We start from the raw sequence: 13,491 nt of genomic DNA on the forward strand, positions 1-13,491 counted from the left end.
CTCCGCAAAAAGAGAAGCCACCTCAATAAGAAGCCCGCGCACTGCAACGAAGAGTAGCCCCTGCTTGCTGAAACTAGAGAAAGCCCGTGTGCAGCAACAAAGACCCAATGCAGCCAATAAATAAATAAATAAATAAATTATTTTTTTAAAAAGTAGCCTTCAGCGTGCAGGGCAATCCCACTCTTGCATCTGACTTAACTCTAACCTCAACCCACTAATGCATCAAGAATGGATATGTTGGTGGGAATGTAAATTGATACAGCCACTATGGAGAACAGTATGGAGGTTCCTTAAAAAACTAAAAATAGAACTACCATATGACCCAGCAATCCCACTACTGGGCATAGACCCTGAGAAAACCATAATGCAAAAAGAGTCATGTACCCACAGTGTTCATTGCAGCACTACTATTTACAATAGCCAGGACATGGAACCAACCTAAATGTCCATTGACAGATGAATGGATAAAGAAGATGTGGCACATATATACAATGGAATGAAACAAATCAGAAAGAGAAAAACAAATACCATATGCTAACGCATATATATGGAATCTAAAAAAAAAAAAAAAAGGTACTGATGGACATAGTTGCAGGGCAGGAATAAAGATATAGACATAGAGAATGGACTTGAGGACATGGGGTGGGAGGGGGAAGCTGGGGCGAAGTGAGAGTAGCATCAACATATATACACTACTAAATGTAAAATAGTTAGCTGGTGAGAAGCAGCCGCGTAGCACAGGGAGATCGGCTCGGTGCTTTGCGATGACCTAGAGGGGTGGGATAGGGAGGATGCGAGGGAGGCCCAAGAGGGAGGGGATATGGGGACATGTGTATGCATATGGCTGATTCGCTTTGTTGTACAACAGAAGCTAACACGGTATTGTGAAACAAGTATACTCGAGTGAAGATCTATTAAAAAAAATAATAATAAAATTTTAAAAATTCAAAAAAAAAAAGAATGGATATGTTGAATCTGTTATACATAGGAGAAACTGAAGATCCAATGAAATGTCTGCACACAACTTGTTACACAAAAGTTACAAATGGAGAAACAGAAGCACTTAAATAACTTGCTCACTGCACCCAGGGCCCAGGGTTATGCTATTTCACCCTACTTCTCAAGGCATGGGTCTTCTGTGGCAAAGATCCATTTTCCACCAGATGGAACCCAACGTTCTACTGTATTTATTCTTTTCACTGTAGTACCAATGCTAATACCAACCTTCTAAAAAGACCTTCAGGCTTCCAGACTCCCCCTTCATTTTTCACTTTCATGTAAGTGCCAAAAAGCATGCAGTACACTGTTGCAGCAACGCCAAAGTAATCAATCTATAAAGAAAATATGGGTATATATGACTAATACAGTATTTTACACTTGAGTATATTCCCATGTCTAAGTTATGCAGCAAATATGATAAATCACAGGAAATAAACAGTCACAGGATTTCACTTTTAAAGAATTCTGGAAGTGTGCATTAACCCCACACTGAACGTCCTATGAATGCCCATCTAGGCTTTGCTGGAGGCTTCCACGGACGGCAGATCACCCGCCATCTCCCTAGGAAGTCTTGGGAAGCTCTGCTCTTCCTGAGCTACCGCATCCTTCGTTTTGTCATGCAGAGGCAAACACAACACTAAGCCGCTTGCAAGTCCTCCCAGCTCCTCCCCCCAGGACTGGCTGTGGTCTTCGAACTGTGCTCCAAACCTCCCGAGGTGTGACGTGTCCACAACTGGAAACAACCCTGGAGCATCGTCTGAATCCAGGGCTAGAAGAAGACTAGATCAGCTCGAACTATCTAGATTCCCAAATTCATTTTGAAATTATAGTGAGTGTCATACAGGGAAATGTTTTCAAATCTCTCACTCTAGTTCTCTACCTGGTAGTTCCAGGGCTTGTTACTGAGCATCTCAGTACACTGGAAACCAGATGTTTCACACTTTGCCGTAAATACGGTTCCTTTTGGAAAAAGTTTCATGTCTATACTCTGACCCAGGTCGATCAGTGCCAAGCCAGCAGATAAATCATCTTCTTCACTGTCCTGTTCCAAAAATCTATATTAAACACAAACAAGGGTCAGGCTGCGTGAGCACAGATAATAAAAGGCTGCTGGGGAAACGGTAAGAGAAGGACCTGTTAAAAGGGCAACTTGCCTGTTTCCGAGTATGAAATTGTCTGGCTTGATGTCTCCGTGGATGATTTCGCAGTCATGGACTTGTTCAATCATGCACAGCACTCTGATAGCAAAAGCGAGGACTAGAGCTTGAGGCATCACTTTTTCAGGGGTATTTTTATAGAGGTTAATGGCATTCTAGAAACAATGGAAAGTGGAATCCTGAGTTGGTTGCACAGGATTAATGAAATTTCAAGTCAAGAGCTTTGCCCCCACCCATCACTCCAATAAAAGCGCCAAGTGCAAAAGGTATGTGCAAGGCAAAAGCCAAAAATGTACTTCAGTTCTTGTTTGTCATAAAAGCCATACACTTACTAGTAATGTCCCATAGCTGTAGAGATCTCCTACTAACACACTGCCATTCTGGAACAGGTGGGCAGAATAGAATTTGATAAACATGTGTTGCATGCTTGGCTTTAGTCTCTCCATCAGCTGGGTCCCGATGTAGAATTCCCAGGGGTTGGCGGGCTTCTGGACCTGCAAATCAGGTATGTGACATTCATATCCAGCTCACATTCTGGAAAATGATAGCAAGAAAGCCACTTCATCCAAATGCAGGATGTGGGGTAGAAAGTGATGACAAGCTATGAATTGTTGCTGCAGCGTGGGAACTGCTGCAAGGTAATTTTAGTGGCGAGGCAATTCTGAGTCCTTGTGGGATAGTTTTGCTTCTTAAGTGCTGACAATAGACCGAAGTGAAACCACCACTATCTTTAAAAAAAAAAAAAAAGGAGGCTGGCAAACTCTAGCCCTAAAATTCATTTTCTATACTGTACAGATCATTTACCTTCAAAACAAATTTCTGCTTATTTTTGCTATCGTTCACATCTCCGTGGGTAACTTCATAGACGTGGGCAAAAGCCCCTTCTCCAAGAAGGTGATCAACATAGACCAGCAAAGAACCTGAGGAGATAGTTAAGTCAAAATGAAAAAAAGGCTCAAAACATTAAAGGCTAACAAAATGAAGTATTTGTAAATTTTTCTTGGTGCTTGAATTGCTTTAATAAATAAAAATGGATATAGCTCCCTTAGGAAATGTTTTTCCAGTCTTACATGAAAGTTAAACAAATACCTGCCACAAAATACCCGCTTTATAACGAGGTGATGGAGGAGCCAGGGCAGCACTGCCGGGACCCAGGCCTGTCACTGAGCAGCAGGGCCTCGGGCAGCCATCCTCTCTTTACCAGTGCTGTCATATTTAAAGGGGGAGTACGTGTGCTGCCTACTTGGCAAGACTGCTGTGATGACAGAAGGAACAAGTGGACATCCTCTACAAAGTGCTAAGCAAAGCTCTAACACGCCTTTGAAAAATGCAAGCGTTTTACATCAGAATAAAAAGGGCAGAGCGTAATTGTACCGATATTTCTAACAGATACTTAAAAAATTTTTATTGCAGTAAACTTTCTACTTTAGAACAGTTTTTGATTTACAGAAAAGTTGAGAAGCTAGTAGTTTCTGTATGTTCTGCATCCTGTTTCCCCTACTGCTAACTTTTACATAACCAAGTTACACTGGTAACAAACAAGAACCAAAACTGGTATGTTACTGTTAACTAAACTCCACACTTTATTCAGATTTCACTAGTTTTCCCCTAATGTTCTAGGACACATTCATCAAGTCTCCTCAGACTCTGCTAGGCTGTGACAGTTTCTAACTTTTTGTTCTGATGACCATGACAGCTCCAAGGAGCACTGTTCTGGTAAGTTGTAGAATGCCCCTCAGCTGGATTTGTCTTGATATTTTTCAGTTACACTGGGGTTATTGGTTTTGGTAGAAAGATGACAGAGGTAAGGTTGTAACAGATTTTTAATTTTTTAAAAAAAGAATTCATGTGTTTAAAATCAAATATAAAAAAGTAGCTTTCTGGTTTCTAGCTGGCATGTAAGGAGTTTGGAAGTCGTCAATCTACCCTCACAGTAAGAAAAAGCTGAACAAATTGAAAATCAACAACTCTTAGATCTGTTAGAGAACTGAGGTCACAGGGAGAACTGCTGCCCCCCAAACTGAGGAGACAGGTGAATACAGAGAATAGCAGAGCCCAGAAGCAGAAACTACCACTGAGGCCAGTACCGAAGCGGGGGTGGGGAGAGGAGGCACCACAGAAAGAACTGATGTCTCAGACCTTATTTAGGAACAAGTCTCTAGGGAAGCCCAAAGACAACAGGGGAGACAAATAAGGACACAAAGGGGAATTTCAGCCTTTGATACCTACAGCCACAGAAAATAGTAAACACAGCCTAAGTCCAAGCCAGATAAGCATAAACCTTACACTAAAGGGCTATTTATCTCAGTTCCTTTCAGCAGGATATCAGGACTGGCTTCTAACAAAAATTACAAGGCATAATAAAAGACAAAAAACACAGCTTGAAAAGACAGAGCAAGTTTCAGAACCAGATACAGATATAGAAAAGATTTTGGAATTATAAGACCAGGAATAAAAAAATTATGATTAATATGCTAAGAGCTATAATGAAAAAGGTAAACAAAATGCAAGAATACAAGAGTAATGTAAGAAGACAAATACAAACCCCGAGAAAGAATCAAAAGGAAACGCTAGAAATAAAAAAGGACTGTGACAAAATGAAGAATATCTTTGATGGGCTCATCAATAGGCTGTATGTGGCTGGAAAAAGAAACTGTGAGCTTGACAAATATGCCAACAGAAACTTCCAACACTGAAATGCAAAGAGAAAAATAAAATGAAAAAGATAGAATGTTCAAGAACTATGGGACAACTACAAAAGGGGTAACAAATGTGTAATGGGACACTAGGATGAAGAAGAAAAAGAGAACAGAAGACATAGCTGGGGTAACGATGGCTGAGAAATTTCCAAAATCAATGACAGAAACCAAATCACAGATCCGGGAATTTCAGAGAACGCCAAGCAGGAAGAATACCAAAAAGCTACATCTAGGCATGTCATGTTCAAACTGCAGAAAATCAGACAAGGAGAAAATATTGAAAGAAACCAGAGGAATAAAACCACCTTACCTATAGAGGAGCAAGCATAAGAATCACACTGACTTCCCTTCAGAAACCATACAAGCAAGAAGAGAGTGGAGTAAGTGTTGAAAGAAAAAAAAAAAAGCCAAAAAACCACAAACCAAGAATTCTTCCCTCTCAAAAGTGAAGAAGAAATAAAGACTTCATTAGACAAACAAAAATTAAGGCAATCTGTCACCAGTAAACCTGCCTTGCAAGAAATGTTAAAAGAAGTTCTGGGGGGTGGGATGAATTGGGAGATTGGGATTGACATATATACACTATTGATACTATGCACAAAATAGATAACTAATGAGAACCTAACATATAGCACAGGGAATTCTACTCAATGCTCTGTGGTGACCTAAATGGGAAGGAAATCCAAAAGAGAGGGGATATATTGGGTTGGCCCAAAAGTTCATTCGTTCCGTAACATCGTATGGAAAATCCCGAACGAACTTTTTGGCCAACCCAATATGTATACGTATAGTTGATTCACTTTGCTGTACGGCAGAAACTAACACAACGTTGTAAAGCTTAAACGCTGTAAAGCTTAAATGTTAAACGTTGTAAAAATTAATAAAAGAGAAAAAAAGAAGTTCTTCAGAGGGAAGGAAGATGATACAGGTCAGAAACTCAGATCAGAAAAGTATAGGAAAAGGAATAAATGAAGATAAAGTAAAATCTTTTATTTATTTATTTTTTATTCTTAATTGATCTAACAGATAGCTGTTCAAAATAATAATAGCAACAATGTGTTCAGTAAGCACAGCCTGTGGGTAAGTGAAATGAGTGAGAGTAATGCCATAAGGGGGAAAAGGGAGGAATTGGTAACATTCTGTTATAAGGGACTTGTGCTATTTGTGAAGCAGTATAGTGTTATTGGAAGGTGGACATGGATTACTTGTAAATGTACATTGCAAGCTCTAGGGCAACCACTAAAAAAAGTAAAGAAAGAAGTATAATTGATATGCTAAGAGAAGAGAGAAAATAGAATCACATAAGTAATTAAAACCAGAGAAGGCAGAAAGAGAGTGAAAGACAAAAAAGGAAATGAAGAACAAGGGCAATAAATAGAAAACAGTAACAAATATAGTAGATATTAATCCAACTATATCACAATAGATAAAAATACAAGACCCAACTATATGTTGTCTACAAGAAACACACCCTAAATATAAAGACACAGAAAAAATAAAAGTAAAGGCATGGAGAAAGATATGTCACGCTAACATTAATCAACAGAAAGCTGGTGTAGCTATATTAATTTTACACAGAACAGACTTAGAGTAAGGAAAGTTATCAAGGATAAAGAAAGGCATTACATAATGATATAGGGCTCAGTTCTCCAAGACATAACAATCCTTAATGTGTATGAGCCTAAGAACAGAGCATCAAATAGGCAAAAATTGACAGACTTGCAAGGAGAATAAATCAATTCACTATTATAGTTGGAGATTTCTACATCCCTCAATTGACAGATCCAACAGGCAGAAAATCCTTAAGGGCATGGTTGAACCGAACAGCACCACCACCAATCAACTGGATCTAACAGACATTCATGAAATACTTAATTTAACAACAGTGGAATATACATTCTTTTCAAGCTTACATGGAACAGTAACCAAGAAAGACCACATTCTAGGCCATAAAACACAACTTCACCAAATTAAAAAAAAGAAAGAAAGAAATCATACAAAGTATGCACTCAGATCACAGTGGAATTAAGCTGGTAATCAATAACAGAAGGATAGCTGGTAAGTCCCCCAAAACTTGGAGATTAAATAACACACTTTGAAAACATAATTTATTGAAATTGTGAGATGTGGAAAATGCAGTATTAGAAATTTATAGCATTGAATGCATATGTTAGAAAAGAAGATCTAAAATCAATAATCTTAGTTTCCACCTTAGAAAACTGGAAAAAGAAGAGCAAATTAAATCCAAAGTAAGCAGAAGAAAAGGAAAAATAAGAATCAGAGTAGAAATCAACAAAATTTAAAACTGAAAATCAGTAGAGGAAATCAATGAAAACAAAAGTTGGTTCTGTGGGAAAAAAGGTTGGTTCTTTGAAAACATCAATGAAATTGATAAGCTTCTGCCAGGCCAACTAAGAAAAATTAGGGAGGACACATATTACTAATACCAGAAATGAAAGAGGGGGCATCACTACAGATCCTATGGACATTAAAAGGATAATAAAGGAATACTATGAACAGTTAGTTCTATGCCACATGTACCAAAAATGAATAAGTGGAATTTGAAATTAAAAACACAATACAATTTACATTAGCAACTCCCCCCCAATGAAATATTTAAGTATAAATGTAACAAAAAATGTACAAGGTCTACATGAGGAAAACTATAAAACTCTGATGAAACAAATTTAAAAATCTAAATATATGGAGAGATATTCTATATACACAGATAGGAAGACACAGCATTGTGAAGTTCTTCCAAACTTGATCTATAGATTCAATGCAATACCAAGCAAAATCCCACCAAGTCATTTTTGTGGATAATGACAAACTAATTCTAAAGTTTATATGGAAAGGCAAAAGAATCAGACAGCCAACACAGTATTGAAGGAGAACAAATTGGAGGACCGACACTACCCAACATCAAGACTTACTATAAAAGCTACCAAAATCAGGACAGTGTGGTATTGGTGAATAGGCGAATACATTAATGAAACAGAGGAGAGAGCCCAGCAATAGACCCAAACAAATATAGTCAATTGATCACTGACAAAAGACTAAAGGCTATTCAATGCAGGAAAGATAGTCTTTTCAACAAATGGTGATGGAACAACTGAACATCAACATGCAAAATGAATCTAGACACAGATCTTACACCTTTGACAGAAGTTAATTCAAAATGGTTCATAGATCTGAATATATAACACAAATCTACAAAATTCCTAGCAGATAACGTAGGAGAATATCTAGGTGACCTTGGGTTTGCTGATGACCTCTTGGATACAACACCCAAAGCATGATCCATGAAAGGAAAAAAGTGATAAACTGGACTTGTTTAAAATTGAAAACTACTCCGCAAAAAACACAGCTAATAGAATGAAAAGACAAGCCAGAGGCTGGGGGAAAATCTTTGTAAAACAACTGATAAAGGACCACTGTATAGCCAAAATATACAATGAACTCTTAATAAGAAAACAAACAACCTGATTGAAAAATGGGCAAACGATCTGAACATAAATCTCAGGAAAGAAGGTATTCAGATGGCAAATAAACATATGAAAAAATGTTCACCATCATACATAATTAAAGAATTGCAAATTAAAGACAATAGTGAAATACCACTGCACATCTACTAGAATGGCTAAAACCCCAAACACTGACAATACCACATGCTGACAAGAATGTGGAGCAACAGAATTCTCATTCATTGCTGTGGGAATTCAAAATGGTACAAACCCCGTTGGAAGACAGTTTGGCAGTTTCTTACAAAAGTAAACATAGCCTTAACTATATGATCCAGCAATCACACTCCTTAGTACTTACCCAAATGAACTGAAAACTTACGTCCACACAAAAACTGTACAGGAATGTTTACAGCAGCTTTATTCATCATTGCCAAAACTTGGAAGCAACCAAGATATCCTTCAATAGGTGAATGGATAAATAAACTATAGTACCTTCCCACAATGGAATACTCCTCAGAGATGAAAAAGAAAGAGCTATCAAGTCATGAAAAGACATGGAGGAAACTTAAATGCATATTGCTAAGCAAAAGGAGCCAATCTGAAAAGTCTATATACTGTAATGATTACAACTATGTGGGGACGGCAGTAGGAGATTAGTGGTTGCTAGGGTTTCAGGTAGAGGGAGGAAGGGATGAATAGATGAAGCGCAGGGGTTTAGGGCACTGAAACGGTTCTGTATGATACTGTAATGACAGATGCATGTCATTACACATCTGTCAAACCCCACAGAATGTACAACACAAAGAATGAATCCTAATGTAAACTATGAACTGTAGTTAATAATAATGTATCAATATTGGCTCATCAACTTTAACAAATGTACCACACCGATGCAAGATGTTAATAATAGGGGAATCTCTGTGTGTGTGTGTGTGTGTGTGTGTGTGTGTGTGTGTGTGTGTAAAGTATATTATGAGAAGTCTTGCTCCCACTGTTATCCACATCTACCCTGTTTCCCCTTCCACTAACAATTAACCATTTTTATTAGTTTTGAGTACCCTTCAAGTGTTCTCTGGAAATACTATCAAATATGAATATATATTATCTTGCCCCTTTTTAAGAAATAAAAAGCAGCATATAACACTAGTCTGCCCTTTCACTTAGCAGCATGTTTTGGAGATCATTCCCTAGCTGCACAGAGTGAGCTGTAGTTTACTGTAGAGATGTCGCATAATTTATTTAAGCAGTCCCCTTAGATGCCTATGTTGTTTCCAATCTGTTGCTTTACACACACCTTACTTTGAATATATCCAAGTGTATCTGCAGGAAATTCTTAAAAGTGGATGTCTGGGTCTAAAAGTATATGCATTTTAAATTTTGATAGATATTGCCAAATTGCCCTTTATAAGTTATAGTCCCAACAGCAATCGAAATCCTACAGTCATGCCTTAACAAAATGTTCTCATCTTAATACTACAGATAAAACTTTTTACTGGAAGTGGGAGAGGGGGTGGAGGGGTAGGGGTGAGGGCGGTGCCAGGAGGAATAAACATCAACTTCCCACAGAGAAAAATAGAGTTTAAAGCTTTATTACCCATATGGTTCTTACCCAGTTGAAATTCAGTCTTGGGCTTGATGGCTGGAAGTTTACATTGCCATTCGTAAGTATTTGCATAGGAACTCACTGGTTTAGAAAGCCCGGATAAAAGTTTGACAATCAACTCATCATCCCAGGGATTCTCAACAGTGAAGTCTTAAAGGAACAGGAACAAAAAGGAAAAGGAATTCAGTATCCAAGACTTTTACCAAATAAATCATAGACAAAGCAAGTGGAGACATTCATTAAATAAGCTTTCAAAAGCCTTATCTTTAAAGAGCATTGATTCAACTAATAAAGAACCATTTTCAAAAGTCAAAATGGGTACTTCTGCACAGTTCATTATCTGTCATTTTAGATCTACAAACTTAAATCAATATTCAGTTGGGACAAAGGAAATTAACACCAAGGGCATCTATTCTAGATTTTGCCTTTAACACAATTATGGGTACATGTCTTAAAGGCAAACTTGGAGATTAGTTACTTCTAACACGATCATATATGTATTCTTTAAATTGCTTTCCACTTCTATTTATAAAACACGCTGCCTTTTAACACATACTACCTACGTGCAATTTGTCTGTATGAGATATACTTTGGGTCCACAAAGACACAAAGAGAAACCGTTTCTAAAGGGAAGAAAAAAGTTTCTGCCCAATTTAGAATGTTATAAAAAATTCTATTAGTGGCAGTTATCAAAGACCAATCCAACATGACTGATATTTACTAGTGCTAAGCAGATGCGGGACACTTTTCTGAGCCCTTGATGTTTACTAACTCACTTGGTCCTAACAGTAAGACCCTAAAGTAGGTACTGCCAACCCCTCCACTTTATAGAAAACAGGGCCACAGAGAATTGAAATAATCTTGGCCAAGATCACAAGACAGCCTAAGACAGAGAGCTAGGATTAGAATCTAGCTAGTCTATCTCCAGAGTCTGTGCTCTTGTCCACTGTTAAGATTGTTTCTGTGTAACCTTGGGGTGGGGGTGGGGTCCTTTAACCCTGAGCCTGTTTACTTTTCTGTAAAATGGGGATAACAGTATTAGATTAAACTCCTGGCATAATGGGCCCTCCAATTCCAGTTCTCTTTTCCAACAGTAGTTATTTTGATACCTTTTAAAATTAAAACAAATTAATTAGTCCTTCAAGTATGTTACTGTTGTATGCTCGGTGACACAGCATGCAAGTTTGTCTGAACTTGCGTTCTACTCAACTCAGCAGGGCATTCAAGGCCCTGCTCTTTGAGCTTCTTTCATGGAACAGCTTTTAACAGGTTATTGTCCTTATTCAGGGAACAATTAAGAATGAGCATCTGTTCACACCTGGAGCGTCGATATTCCCAAGCAAGCCTGTCTGCATTGGTTCTGCCTGGAACCTGGCATTGGCGTCTGCTGGATCCTCTGCAGGGGCAAAGTCAGGGTCTGTGAGTTTACAGGCCTTGAGGCCCCACTCGGCCTCGCTGGTCAGCACAGCTGCAGCAGGTTGGCTCAGACGGAGCAAGGATGCTGAAGAGACATCTGTGGGGAACGCTGGTTCTGAGCTTTTCTCTTCAATCGGACTGGATGTGTTAAAGGGACAAGATAAACACACATGATTACAAGCTTTATTGGGTTTGAACACATAAAAATCCCACAAAACAGTTTCCTTTTCATTCTAGGAATGAGATTTCAAAACTGCTTCACAAAGAGTTTATTAAAGCATTTTCTTCATACAAACAAATATATGCAGATACACAGCTCGTACAATATGAATAGAAATAAAATAAAAAACGTGGTAATATATTAAATAGGTGAGGTGACACATTGGATATTCTTTAGTAGGAGATGTTGGTAGGAAAGGGTTTATTTTCTCAAGTTGTCTTCTAAGCATCACTACTGTAATAGGGACTGAAGATTTTATTCCAAAAATGGTTTCTTTTATAACACTGAAACAAACAGAAAATGTCAGCCATAGTCCAACAACCGAACACCAGTACATTTCTACACACGCACGTGCACACACACAGTCGATTCTCATTCCTCAAGGATTCCATACCTGTGAATTCACCTACATGAAAATATTTATTTGTTACCCCAAACAACACTCATGGTGCTTTTGCTGTCATCTCAAGACGTGCAGAACAATGAAAAATTTGAGTCACTCAACATTTATGTTCCCAGGTGAGGTCGAGCAAGGTGACGCTCTGCCTTCTCATTTCGGCTCATACTGTAAACAATGTCCTTTCACAGTATAGTTAGCGATGTGGGGTGTTTCTTTTTCTTGCATTTTTGTGCTTTTAGTTGGTGATTTAGCTGTTTAACTGTTCCCCAAGTGCAGTGCTCAAGTGCTGTCTGGCGTTCCTAAGTGCAAGAAGGCTGTGACGTGTCTTGTGGAGAAAATATGTGTTGCATAAGTTTTGTTCAGGCATGGGTTACAGTGCTGTTGGCCATGAGTTCAATGTTAATGAATCAATAGTATATATTAAATAAGTGTTTTTTTAATATAAATTTATTTATTTTATTTATTTCTTTTTGGCTGTATTGGGTCTCGTTGCTGCACATGGGCTTTCTCTAGTTGCGGTGAGTGGGGGCTACTCTTCGTTTCGGTGCGCAGGCTTCTCACTGCGGTGGCTTCTCTTGTTGCGGAGCACGGGCTCTAGATGCATGGACTTCAGTAGTTGTGGCATGCAAGCTCAGTAGTTGTGGCTCGTGGGCTCAGTAGTTGTGGCTTGCGGACTCTAGATCGCAGGCTCAGTAGTTGTGGCGCACAGGCTTAGTTGCTCCGTGGCATGTGGGATCTTCCCAGACCAGGGCTTGAACCCGTGTCCCCTGCATTGGCAGGCAGATTTTTAACCACTGAGCCACAAGGGAATCCCTAAATAAGTGTCTTTAAATAAAGTGTTGTGACCACAGGCCTGTAGGATCCTAACTGTGTATTTCCCCTAGAAGCAATGGGTCAGTATTTGCTAATTCAGTGTTTGCAGTGATTTTATAGAAAAGAACCAATGCAAATAACAAGTTTGGACTGTACATACGTCTCCACACACATATTCTCTCTGCACCTTTAGATCCACATATCTACAAACAGATGCACGAGTATATATTTTTATACAAATGAATTCATGCAACATCATGTTGCATTTTTTTACTTCTTGACACAGGCATTTCCCTACCATGAATTTTTAAAATAATAAACTAATTTTGGAATTTAGATTTAAAGAAATGTCACAGAGATAAAAGAGAATTCCCATATGTTCCTCACCAATTTCCTCTAGTGTTACCACCTCACATTAAAGTGGCTCTCTTGTCAAAACCAATAAACCAACCTTTGTCATATTACTATTGACTAACCTCTAGACCTCGTTTGGATTTCGCCAGGTTTTCCACAAGGCCCCGTGTTTGCTCCAGGATCCAATCGTGGACACCATGCTGCATTAGTTGTCAGCCTCCTTACTCTCTTCTCTGTGACACTTTCTTAGTCTTTCCTAGTTTCCTAAGACCTTGTCGGTTTTGAGGAGTACTGGCCAGCTATTTTGTAGACTGTCCCTCAATTTGGGTTTCTTTTTTTTTTTTTTGTGGTACATGGGCCTCTCAC

At 38.6% G+C, this 13,491-nt stretch overlaps 1 protein-coding gene across 3 annotated transcripts in view; it reads right to left on the reverse strand.

Moving 5' to 3' along the window:
• BUB1 (BUB1 mitotic checkpoint serine/threonine kinase) overlaps positions 1–13,491 on the reverse strand; it is a 41,606-nt gene that overhangs the window by 571 nt on the left and 27,544 nt on the right. For all 3 annotated transcript variants that reach the window (XM_019931077.3, XM_033838905.2, XM_033838904.2), the window contains exons 18-24: positions 11,241–11,476; positions 9,929–10,072; positions 2,961–3,076; positions 2,489–2,650; positions 2,154–2,311; positions 1,880–2,054; positions 1,225–1,331 (exon numbers count right to left, since the gene is read on the reverse strand). In XM_019931077.3, coding sequence (XP_019786636.2) covers positions 1,225–1,331; positions 1,880–2,054; positions 2,154–2,311; positions 2,489–2,650; positions 2,961–3,076; positions 9,929–10,072; positions 11,241–11,476 — 1,098 coding nt within the window. The remainder of the gene's footprint in view (positions 1–1,224; positions 1,332–1,879; positions 2,055–2,153; positions 2,312–2,488; positions 2,651–2,960; positions 3,077–9,928; positions 10,073–11,240; positions 11,477–13,491) is intronic.

The sequence above is a fragment of the Tursiops truncatus genome, chromosome 14 (assembly GCF_011762595.2).
Source record: "Tursiops truncatus isolate mTurTru1 chromosome 14, mTurTru1.mat.Y, whole genome shotgun sequence".
In the NCBI taxonomy this organism is placed as follows: Eukaryota; Metazoa; Chordata; class Mammalia; order Artiodactyla; family Delphinidae; genus Tursiops; species Tursiops truncatus.